General features: G+C 44.4%; 1 protein-coding gene across 4 annotated transcripts in view; it reads right to left on the reverse strand.

Moving 5' to 3' along the window:
• Nucleotides 1-395: 395 nt before the first annotated feature.
• Nucleotides 396-12,036, reverse strand: part of COL4A6 (collagen type IV alpha 6 chain) — a 246,693-nt gene continuing 235,052 nt past the window's right edge. For all 4 annotated transcript variants that reach the window (XM_066581712.1, XM_066581713.1, XM_066581714.1 and 1 more), the window contains 9 exons: nt 11,171-11,296; nt 10,801-10,911; nt 8,614-8,775; nt 8,036-8,134; nt 6,920-7,063; nt 6,196-6,312; nt 4,212-4,403; nt 3,791-4,077; nt 396-2,917 (listed from right to left, as the gene is read on the reverse strand). In XM_066581712.1, the coding sequence (XP_066437809.1) occupies nt 2,657-2,917; nt 3,791-4,077; nt 4,212-4,403; nt 6,196-6,312; nt 6,920-7,063; nt 8,036-8,134; nt 8,614-8,775; nt 10,801-10,911; nt 11,171-11,296 (1,499 nt within the window). In that variant the 3' untranslated portion in view covers nt 396-2,656. The remainder of the gene's footprint in view (nt 2,918-3,790; nt 4,078-4,211; nt 4,404-6,195; nt 6,313-6,919; nt 7,064-8,035; nt 8,135-8,613; nt 8,776-10,800; nt 10,912-11,170; nt 11,297-12,036) is intronic.

A 12,036-nucleotide genomic window follows, 5' to 3' on the forward strand; every position in this document is an offset into this window, starting at 1 on the left:
TAAGTATAACTCAGTTTGTTGTATTACTATAGTCAGTCCTATTAAAGGGATGTTGTCAGCTAACAATATAACACCCTTAACCCTTTCCAATCTACTGTCTGACGTCTTAAGACATTATGATTTAAGGCTGTGCAGCTCCGATGTTGCAAGACGTCCGTCGGAGTTCTCTTACTGTAAATTGCCAGCCCCTCTGCTGCGGGAGCCTATCCAATGTGTCAGCTCATGCAGTACTGGCTCTAACCAGCAGATAGCGCCATTGTATAATGGCAGAAAAAGCGTAAGCCCCCTAGGAAACCAGGATACAAATTAAATTGAAAAGGGTTTATCCTTCTTCCATCTTGATATACAGTAATACAATTCCAATTTTCTACTGGAAAACTCGTTATGGACACCGATTTTAGTCAGGGATGATTTTTATTTAAAATTTACACAGTGGTTGTGTGCACTCCAAATCTTTCTATATAAATTTCCCTTACATGATATTGTTCATAGTGTGAGAGGTTTCATGTATTGTACCATGAAGAGGAACAGAGGTTCACCTCAGTAGTCCTGGATGTGGAATTGCACCTACAGGAAAAACTCTGCTATAGTGGAATACAAGACAAAAGTCATATAAAGTAAAATACAAGCTGTTAGACAAATATAATCAACTAGAATTTACATATTCACTGTGTTATGTCTAGAATGTAGAGGGGATTCTGTGAAAAATCTATAATTACAAAACATATGCACCAAGGCTACCTCCGAAAGACCGGGCTCTAGTGGTCAACAAAGTAGAAGTAAGAACCAGTTCATAGAAACAGAGGAAGGGTGATTCTGTAAAATCTTCAAGAGCAATGTCCATACAAGACCAACTCTCCAGGTCTTCATCCAAGTCTTCTATAAGGATGGTTGTAGGAGTTTGCCGTCTTTATGAAAATTTACACCTATTCATTGTTTAAGGCTTGTTCACACAATTCCACATCATAACTAGAGATGAGCGAGTATACTCGCTAAAGGCAATTGCTCGAGCGAGCATTGCCTTTAGCGAGTATCTTCCCCGCTCGAGACTGCAGGTTCGGGTGCCGGCGCGGGGGAGCGGTGAGTAGTAGCTGTCAGCAGGAGGGACCGGGGGGGGGAGAGAGGGAGAGAGAGATCTCCCCTCCGTTCCGCCCCGCTCTCCCCCACAGCTCCGTGCCCGCCGCCAGCACCCGAACCTGCAGTCTCAAGCAGGGGAGATACTCGCTAAAGGCAATGCTCGCTCGAGCAATTGCCTTTAGCAAGTATACTCGCTCATCTATAATCATAACGTACTCTGTGAACAAGTCTTAGAGCACTACCAATGAGCATTCTTTAATATACACGATACTTTTATGTTTAGTGTAGTACAATATAATATGATGCTATGCCATATTCATGATTAAGGATAATAAACCTCAACTGTGTGCAGGCATCCTCACTAACAATTCACTTTAGGATTACTTTGATGTAATACAAGGGGGAAAGGCATGCAGTGTTAATTTAAAAGGCCACTCCTGTGAAAACGCATTTTCAATCCCTTCAACCCTCATATGATTTGCCTGTTACACTATAAAAGTCTTCTCAGTGTATTGTAGCCACTTCCATGCAGTGCAGCCCCTTGTCTGATGCTTATCAGTCACTATCTTGATGGTGAAAATTTTGCTTTCACTTTCAAATCAATGCCATGATGCATAAGCACAGCATTGGCTAGTGCCTATACCATCTGTACCTGCTGCAGAAAAGTTTAATCATCGCTACCTTCTATATTCTTCTAAATGAGCTATAGATCTTAAGTATAGAGTCAGGTGGATGAGCTGTGATCTCCTCTATTATACCTGTGTGATCATCATCAGTAACTGTGATAGGATTGCCTATGTCCCCTTCGAGGCAGTTCTTGTGGTAGGTCAACGTAACATCATCATCACAGACTGAGAATTTGACTAGAAACTGAGCACGTAAACCCAAGTAGATCTGAGCTGGTCAGCACTGAGATCACATGACCATCTGAGAAGAAGGCCGTCAGTTTCAGATAGAAAGGAATAACTAACCAAGTAACACTAGCTCACTTATATATACTTGGGGATAGTTACATAAGGGCAAAATAATTTTCACGAGAGTGGCCATTTAAGTCATAAAACCAAGCAAGTCTTGTCTATAGTTTGACTTTGGTGTCTTTCAGATGATGAACCTTTAGTTTCCTTAGGTAATGGTATCTTTGGTGAACATTACAAATTATGCAAAGTGATTGGATAAGCACGTGCCATACTCAGGTTACCGAATACGCCAGCTTGTGTGCCGCAGCAGAAAGTTGCATTAACATATGACAGTACCAGACAGTAGTAGATGTGAACTTACAGGAGGCCTTCCTGAGGTAGCCATGAATAATACACTATTGTAAGACAAAGTTAAAAGGTTAGCACCATTTCTCTTTTAAAATATTTCCTTTCCAAAATATGACCCGTCCATACTTCATTGTACGGCTTCCCGCTCCTTTGTCCAACTAATGAGTTTACAGCAAATATTCTTGCTATTTCCTTAAAAGTGCCTTGTTGTCATCTCCAAGCGCCAAGACGGTTGCCATTAGGTTGGCTAGCTTGCATGCTATTTCTGTACCTTGACTGAGGCTGGAAATCAAGTTTTCGAAAAGACAGCTGTGCTACAAGTTCTTCATGCAAACCTGACAGCGGCTTACACGTGTTCGAAGCTGCCCAGATTTCAGTGTTTCAGAAGGCGGAGCTCCACCAAATTGCTGCCTCTCTTCCACGGTCGTAAGCCAGAAACTGTACTTGTTTGCAAAGTAATGGCAAGTTCCTCTTCCTCCATTGCATTCGATAAAAGGAGTAGCCCGGAAATCTTCTAAGCATGATCCAGGGGATACCAAAGACTGACCACCTCCTTCTGCACCAGCGGCAGTGTGCTGTGGAGACAATCGGCAAGATGATGAAGCATAACAAGTCATGAAATATTGGTTGCCATTTGGCTACACACGTAACCCTTTCCAATCCAATTTGTATCCTGGTTTTCCTAGGGGGCTTACTCTTTTTTTGCTGTTATACAACGGCGCTATCTGCTGGCTAAAGCCAGTACTGCATGAGGTGACACGTTGGATAGGCTCCAACAGCAGAGAGGCTGGCAATATACAGTAAGAGAACCCCGACGGACGTCTTCCAACATCAAGGCTGTACAGCCTTAAATCATAATGTCTTTAGACGGCAGACAGTGGATTGGAAAGGGTTAAAGGGAACCGGTCAGCACTGTTGAGCCCCATAAACTACATTCTGGGACTCAAAGGTAAGGCAACGAAAGGTCTGGGAAGCTGTCTCTCATACTCATAGGGTCCCCGGTTCTCGCACTGTGCCCTTGAGAAACCAGTACGTACACAACATGACTCGTATGTACACATATGCTCTTCTTCATGTCTATGGGACAGCGAGTGCATATAGCCGCAACTGCCGCAACAAGTGTCACAGGACTATAGCCTTGCTACGGAATTATTGGACAGACCGTGTCTTATGGTGGCTTTACATGGGACAACTATTGGGCACTCAAGCGCCCAACAGCAGTCTCAACTATTATGTTGTACAGTAGTTAGAGTAGTAATTGCATTGACGTGGGTGGAATTAGTGCCTCTACTAAGAGTAGCCTTTCTACGGTACAGTTATGTTATTGGGCTTTACCGTACTATTACCAACCACTGTGAATGTACCCTTCGAAGCCAGTTCTGCAGCTGTAAGCCATTGATAAATCTGCCTGAGGGGCAATCTATTCCATAAAGTAACAGCATTATTACCATAAGAAAAGAGTATCCTATCCAAAGACTCCTCCAACCTTCCGGGCATTGAGGGATTGTGTTGTCTTGACTGTGAACAGCAACAGCTTGAGAAGGAGCCTCACACACAGAGCATCGGCTGATGTAGTTTCTAATTTGCGTACTGGACACTGGCATCATGGGAATAGGAGCCGTAGTAGAGAGCCAGTAAGATTTGTCATTCCTGCTGGCATAGTAGCAAACTTCATTGATGTTGCAATAAATAAAAGGCATGGTGCTAAATCGAGGTAAACAAGATCCGGCGAGACCTAAATAGAACATGAAATGGACATGATCATTCATCAGCTATAAACCAACACAACATCAGGTCCTACACATAATTCATACATATTGAGCCACGTTTGACTGCAGACCTGGATAGCTGATCTGAGAGGCGACTCACCGAGGTCTTGATTATGAGCCTTTTCCTGTCCTTCTACATACAGCAGACTGTATCCATCCCAAAGCTTGTTCATTCCAACAGGACACGGAGGAATCTGTTCAGCCTGGCTATGTTTCACTAAAGTATATCCAACACTCACACTCCGTCCAGGCATACCAGGTAATCCTTTGATGCCTTGCTTTCCCGGGGTACCTGTGGTTATGAACATATATACAAATAATTAGATGATGCTGACTTGGTACAGTTCAGGCTGTGTGCCGTTGGAAGGGGGTGGCTGTTGAAGTCTTCCCTGTATAGTGTCGGCCATGAGTTAACGAGCCTTATTCTGGTTCTATGTTACTTTCAGGTTCTGTCTGACCACCAGTGGTTGACTTTGGAATTGCCATTTGTTATATTTTGTAATAGGTTCACTGTCTGGAGGATCATGTGGGGATGCACATGGGCAAATAGCAGATGGGGTCATGTCTTTCTAAAAAAAAAGGTGTGTACAGATGCCTATGGGGTCTCTTTCCCAGGCAGACTGTGACACAACCAGGCTGCATCAGACTGTTCACTAGACTACGCCATACTCCGACATCTACATGCGGCAAGGAGTAGCGGGTGCCTGACATCTCCCAGATTCAGTCAGTGACAACATTGTCGAACTCGGCAGTGGGCTAAGAGTGTGGGAGTTTAGCCATGTCTCTGGGGCCTAAGTATTTTCTTCCCTGGGATCCTCCAGCAGTGGGCTCAATCTGAAGCTGGTCACAGAGCCTTATAGTTTTATTATTTGCCATTTTTATTTGGATAACCATTAAATGACAGTTGAGTGCTGCCTGTGATTGGCTGAGCGCTGTGACCAATCACAGGCAGCACCGAGCTGTCATTCAATGGCTCAGCGCTGCCTGTGATTGGCTGAGTGCTCAGCCAATGAGACCAGTGCTTTCTGAGGGTGTGGATTTTTCAATCCACAGCCTCCAGAAGACAGAAAACGACTGCCGGGCCAGAGAGAAGAGCCGGACGGCTCTTCTAGGTGAGTATAATTTTTTAAAAACTTTTTGTTACAGCTAGGGATGATTTTCAGGGAAGGGCTTATATTTCAAGCCATTCCCCAAAATTATCACTGTTGGGGTTGCCTGCACCCCTCTGCTTTCAATGGGGCTGCAGCAGTGCCGATCCCATTGAAAGCAATGGGATAGCATCACAGACTTCTTTCTGCCACATCTGTGACAGCTGTGGCAGACAGCTGTGGCAGAAGTGCACGAAGTACTCTCTATGTTTTCAATGGGGCTGCTGCCGGCCCCATTGACATCAGTGAGCGATATCACAGATTTTTTTCTCTGCGCTGCGAGGCTTGGGAGTAAAAATCGCAAATGAGTATAAAAACCATTGAAAATCATTGGTTTCATAATCATCTCTCTCGCATCGCAAGAAAAAATATCACTAGTGGGTAGGCCACCCTCAAAGGTAGATATTTTAGACAGAGGTATACAGATATTTTTTTTGAACGAATCTGACAAAAATTTGTGTCAGCCTTCATCAAAGGCGGCATGTACAGAGATCTCTCCATACGCACCATAGCCTGATGTAGAGTAGAGAGCAGGATCTGTCCTGCATTACACAGACTGACCATTTTACTATGGCGGTGCTGCTGCCACATTTTCCCATATCTAATCCCTGGGGGTTCCAGCGGGTGGGCACCTTGTGATCAGCATATGGTCAGGGAACCTTCAAACCAGTAAGGATTGTCCAAAGCAGAAAGCTATAAGCTATTACCAGTATATATAGAACCATTGCTGGTTTAAGTAAGCTGTTAATTACAATTTAGAAATAACTATATAGTGGAGTAATTCGAGTAGAGATAACATCTGGAAGTAAATCTCTTTATATATGCTATTTTTCACCCATAGAACGTCACATTTTACTATGGCAGAATCAAGAGAAGGTTCCTGGCTCCTTTTTGATTGGAATATTAAATTCCTGCAGTGTAATAATAAAGAATTACCTTCAAATCCTGAGGGTCCTGCAAGGCCCGACTCACCAGGATCACCAGTTAAGCCAGGCTGACCTGGAGAACCATTTCTTCCCATAAATCCTTGCCTGCCAGGAAAGCCTTTTCCACCTAAAATAAGTAATTACTACATTATTAATTTACACACATCAGAAAAATAACAAAGTGGGACTACGTCTATTAGCAGCTAAAAATACTTGGACCATATTTTAAGTAGTGGTAATACAGATATATTAGTCTTTCAAAAACTGTGCCCTTTGGGACACAAACTCTAGACTTCTAGGTCACATCTTGCAGTCTTAACATCATGCTATAGAAGTCTTGTCTTCCTACCCTTTTTCAACTATGAGCTTCTTGCGTCCAATCATTAATGGGCCTTTCCACTACATCCCATGAAGGTTTGATTGGGTGGCGGAAATGCAGGACACACCATTCATAGGAACTCTCCAGAATGCTCCCCGAACCAATTCTGGATAATTTGGGCCTGATGGCGCTGTGCATTGTCCTACTGCAATATCCATTCATTTTGGGGGTACATGAAGTCCATGAAGGGCTAAAAATGATCCTCTATCCGTGAAACGTAGCAGGCACTGGTCAATAATGTGTTTAGGCAGAGCAGTGGACCCAATCCATGCAATGAGAACGCACTCTACATTAGAATAGAACCACCACCAGCCTGTTTATCTGTACACAATATTCAAACATTTGTTTTTCATACCAGGTGGTCCTGCTAGTCCTTGAGGACCACGATCTCCAGCCCCACCATCAAAGCCATTAATACCAGGTAGGCCAGGATTTCCAAGAGGATACTGAAAATCATCAACAGGAGGTAATCCGGGAAGTCCAATGGGACCTGGGGAACCTGCAAGAACAAAATTAATTACCCTAATTTGGAGAAAGGTTAATACGAAGCATCATAAGGACTGATCACAATGGGGAAAATGCAAGTTAAGGGCCATTTACACAGGACGATTAGAATGTCAACGATAGTCAGAGGCAATCTGCCTGTCTAAACGCTCTGCACAAGGACTAACAACTAGCCGTGACATCACCCACTCGTGCAGTCGTTTAGCCGACAGTCGTCCCGTATAAATGAAGCATTATGCTGTCTATGTACAACTTATGTAATTAAGGCAATTGATCTTAAAACAAACAAACCACCTACTGAACAATCGTCCTTGTGTAGCAGTTCATGAGTACAATATAGCCAATTCTTACTTTCCCTTCAAATAGGGAACATCCGCAGTGTGCACTCCCTTAGAAACCATGCAGGGAAAATGTTATTTCTATCGGCTGCTCTGCAGTGAGCAGAGGATCGCCATGCAGAGACCTAGCTGTAGGGGGACTGACTGAGCATGTGTGTCCTCCAGCACGCAGTTCATTAGGTGGATCTGCACATTGCTATACAGTTTGAACACCAGGTGGCATCATACTATGTAAGTAAATGGCAGAACTCTTCACTTGATACTTTTTTCAGTTCATTAGTTTATAACCTATGCAATAAATATAGTATTTCATGATGGGATAGCCCCTTTAAATCAATTCTATGTGTCTGTAGCCACCTCTATATGGAGCAGGGCCGATTACTGCATACAGCTTCCCCCATGAACTTAAGGTATGCAGCAGGTCAGCTTCTAAGCTCCCCCTAGTGGTGACTGAAAGCAGCTAGAATGTTATTACTTATGTCTGGGAAGATGATTTTAGAATAAAAAAAAACAGACTTTACACCTATATTAAGAAACTAAAAAGTATAAATGTTGGCCATAACAACATGGTGTTAAAATCATGTGAATACTGTGTGGCAGTGGTCAGGTCTTTTCATAGTAATAACTACCTGAGTTTCCCTTTTCTCCTTTAGGACCAGGAAATCCAGAATCTCCCACAGAACCTTCTTTTCCAGGAACACCGATGAACCCAGGGTCCCCTCTTAGACCTAAGGAGGGCAATAAAAATATTAACATGCTCACCCAAAAAAGACTTTTTTCAACAGTGAATATTACAGACTGAAGCATGGTGGATGGGAAGATGGTCTAGTTATCTATAAAATATAGGGCAGGTGTCAGAAAAGCAAGCAGCCAAAGATGTATGTCAAATTCGGCACAGGCAGGTTGTAGCTAGGAGAAGTCGTCATGGTGGTCTAGGCTAAATGGAAAAGAGAATGACTGCAGTCAGACAGGACATCATCTGTGATCACTGGATATAATGCTACTGTAATCACTTATGTGGTCTGCAGAGCGCATGTATAGAGCTGGTATCTACAGCTATATGGTGGATATTCATGCTCAGGAGGAAATCTTCCTCATTCAAAATGCTGCCATGGAGTCTAGCCGTTTCTAGTTATGCACCTGGTTCTTGCCATTCAAAAAAATCATTAATTATGGTCATACACAGATACAGAACGCAGGGGTTCACCTTTTACTCCAGGTGCTCCAGGGCTTCCAGGGTTTCCAGGTGTTCCTATATCTCCTTTAGCACCAACTCTTCCTGGATTTCCTGGTATTCCAGGATCTCCTGTATCTCCTTGATTGGAGGCAGGACCTGCGGGTCCACGTGGGCCAGGACGGCCGGGCAATCCTGAAATCATATAAATTAACGTAAAGAAACATTTTTTGCTGATGGGCTTACTTCAATGAGCATATCTATTAGGGCACATGGACTTCATAGAGGTGGGTCTCCTACCCAAAACCCCCTCCAAGAGCCACAGTGGAGAGGCAGCAACAGTGAGCAGCAGTTCTCCTTCTGCAAGACACAGCCTGTTTCTGCATTAGGCCTCCTTCACACGAACGTGATTTTAGCGCAGAATAGGCATGTGAAAAGATCGTAGATAACTGCTCGAAAAATAGCGTGAACGGGTGATTTCCACCTATTAAGTCTCAAGCTTAATTAGCAGTGAGATTGGCTGTTCACAGGATCAGGAGCTGCGTCATGCGGGTTATCTAGCTCCCATAGGAGTCTATGGAAACTCCTGCACAGCTCGCACCAAAGATAGTCCAGGTCCTATCTTTTCTCGCACCACGGACCTTAGATGTGAGCATTGAAGTAACGCATGTCCTATTTTTGTAAGGTGCGCGTTTTTTACGTGTCCAATAACAATTCTTCCTTCTATTTATTCCTATCAAGAGATGAGCGAGTATACTCGCTAAGGCCAACTACTCGAGCGAGTAGTGCCTTAGCCGAGTATCCTCCCGCTCGTCTCTAAAGATTCGGCTGCCGGCGCGGGTGACAGGTGAGTTGCGGCGGTGAGCAGAGGGGAGCGGGGGGGGGGGGGGGTGGGAGAGAGGGAGAGAGAGATCTTCCCCTCCGTTCCTCCCCGCTCTCTATCCGCCGCTCCCCACCCCCCACCGCCCCCGAATCTTTAGAGACGAGCGGGAGGATACTCGGCTAAGGCACTACTCGCTCATCTCTACTCCTATCCCATTCCAATTACTTCTGTAAGTTATTCTGATGTTAGCATAAGAGCTCTTTCACACGGGTGCTGCATCTCCCGTTTCCCCACCCATACAGACGGCTGGGCTGTGGCGTATATATGCCATAGCCCAGAATACTGTCAGTGGGGCATAGAGAGTTCAGCTCTGCTAAATTCCCTCCCCCTCTCCACCCCTTGCCGGCAAAAGGAAGGGGTGGTAGCTTAGCAAAGCTTGTGAGCTAAACTCCCTCCACCTCTCCACCCCTTGCCAGCTGCCAGCAAGGGGAGCATAGCAGAGCTAGTCCATCCCCAGCCTATGGGAGCTGCCTGCAAGGGGCGTGCGTAAAATTGGCCAGACAAAATGCGCACCGTATGCGCTATCTTTTCCGTCAGGCTCATTTTACGCACCAAAAAAATCGAGAATCTGAACAAAAGCATTGGAATTCAATGCTTTAGATCGTCACGATTTTCAGCCGGCGTTTTATTAGGGCTATGCTCGTGTGAAAGTAGCCTAAGGTAGTAAATATATCTGTAAGGGGTTGTTCAACAATTACAAGTTAATCCTTATTTACGGGATGGGGATAGCTAGCTGATCTTGAGAATTGGGGTTCCGTATCCCCCTTCCTCATCACTGTGGGCTTACTGCATTTCCCACGGTGAGGGGGAGACTGAATGGAGTGCTGGTTGTTCAATGCTACTGCAAAAATAGCCAAAGTGCTACCTGCTCGGCTATTTCCATCAGCCCCTTGGAACTTAATGGAGTGCCTACCGGCTACCGCACATGCTTGGCCAGATCTCCATTCACAGTGATGTCAGTGTGGGGATCGAGCAGGACACAGGACTCCCATTTTCGAGATCGCCGGAAGTCTCAGAGGTGATCCCCACCAATCAGCAACTTATTCCCCATACTATGGATAGAGGATAACTTGTAATTGTGATACAACCATTTTAATCTGCTGGATATCAAAGCTGTGGGTAACGGAGGAACCCGGAGCTCACACAAGAGAAATTGGAATAGAGTCAAAGGTTCGAGAGACATGTTACAATAAAGGACCATTTTACAACAATTAGACAAAAAAGTCCAATAGACAGAATGTAGCAAACAGCGTCCGCAACACCAATTTTCTACTTTCATTTGAAGTTAGACAAATGATAAAAAAGAATGAAACACAATAAAGATATTGTAGACATACCCAACTCTCCATCTCTCCCAGCTGGGCCAGGGTCTCCAACTAATCCAGGTATAATGTTCACTGCCCCTAATGGTCCGGGAGGTCCAGGTGGTCCAGGAATACCAGGTAAGCCTGAAATATACATTTTAGTTGTTCATGTCAAGTCTGGTCATACAATAACAGCAGATCACAAATCTTTGAATGCTGCGTATGTAATGTGAGTATGTATTCAGCTTCACATATCAGTTACTTACATTTGGTCAAAGCTTGACTATACAGTACATAGCGAGTGGTTGTTCATGGATGTACAGTAACATGAATGTATTCTTATACAACTTCACACTAGGAACATATTCAGACTTACACTCAACATACTAAAGAATATTCTTACCCGGATCTCCAATTATGCCTTTTTCACCATCAACTCCTGGCTGTCCAGGAAAGGTGTTGGAGACACCAGTTTCGCCTTTAGAACCTGGAAATCCTCGTGACCCTGGGCGTCCTGCTTCACTTAAACCTTTTATTTCAAGGAAAAACACAGCATTGAATTAAAAAGCAAATTAACACTACAAATTAGCATTTTAACAATATTTCTATGCAAAATCATGAGGCACTTGTATACCGGGAGAATGCCAATCCAACTGTAAGGTATTTACCTAAAGAACCAGTGTCAAGACAGTGGGTGTGGGCCAGCTGTGCCACAAACTGGGCAAATTCCAGGGGCAACATCTGGGGTTCCCTGGTATTCATCCTTTAACCCCACAAATCGGGATCTGGTCTTCACTGCAGGGACCCCCAGGCTGGTACCCCAGAAGTAGTATCAATGTCGTGGCAGCTGTGAAAGCTGGTCATGGTAACCATACCGCAGGCAGCAGGCAGAGACACAGTTGGACAGGACAGGAGAAATTCTTGCTTACAGATAAATCAGGCCAAGCGTCAGAGCAGGCAGCAGATAGAAAAAGTGTGAGCAAACAATAAAACAAGATCAGGAGTGGAAAATGTGGAAAAGCTGAGTAGAACAGGCATGTGCAAGACAATGGAAAGTCTTTGTATACGGGATGGACTAATTGTTCTAGTGGGAGAAGGTGCCTTAAAAAGACAAAGACCTGTCTGGATTGGCTGGGAATGGAAAAGCTGAGTGTGCCTGTGGGCAGTCTAAGAGGTGGACCATATGTGTATCCTTTTGACAGCAGAAACAGGCGTCCTGTGTTGCGGGAGAATGTGGCATTTGCAGCATCTGACAGCAGGAGGCGAACA

Source organism: Eleutherodactylus coqui, chromosome 10 (genome assembly GCF_035609145.1).
Source record: "Eleutherodactylus coqui strain aEleCoq1 chromosome 10, aEleCoq1.hap1, whole genome shotgun sequence".
Taxonomy (NCBI): domain Eukaryota; kingdom Metazoa; phylum Chordata; class Amphibia; order Anura; family Eleutherodactylidae; genus Eleutherodactylus; species Eleutherodactylus coqui.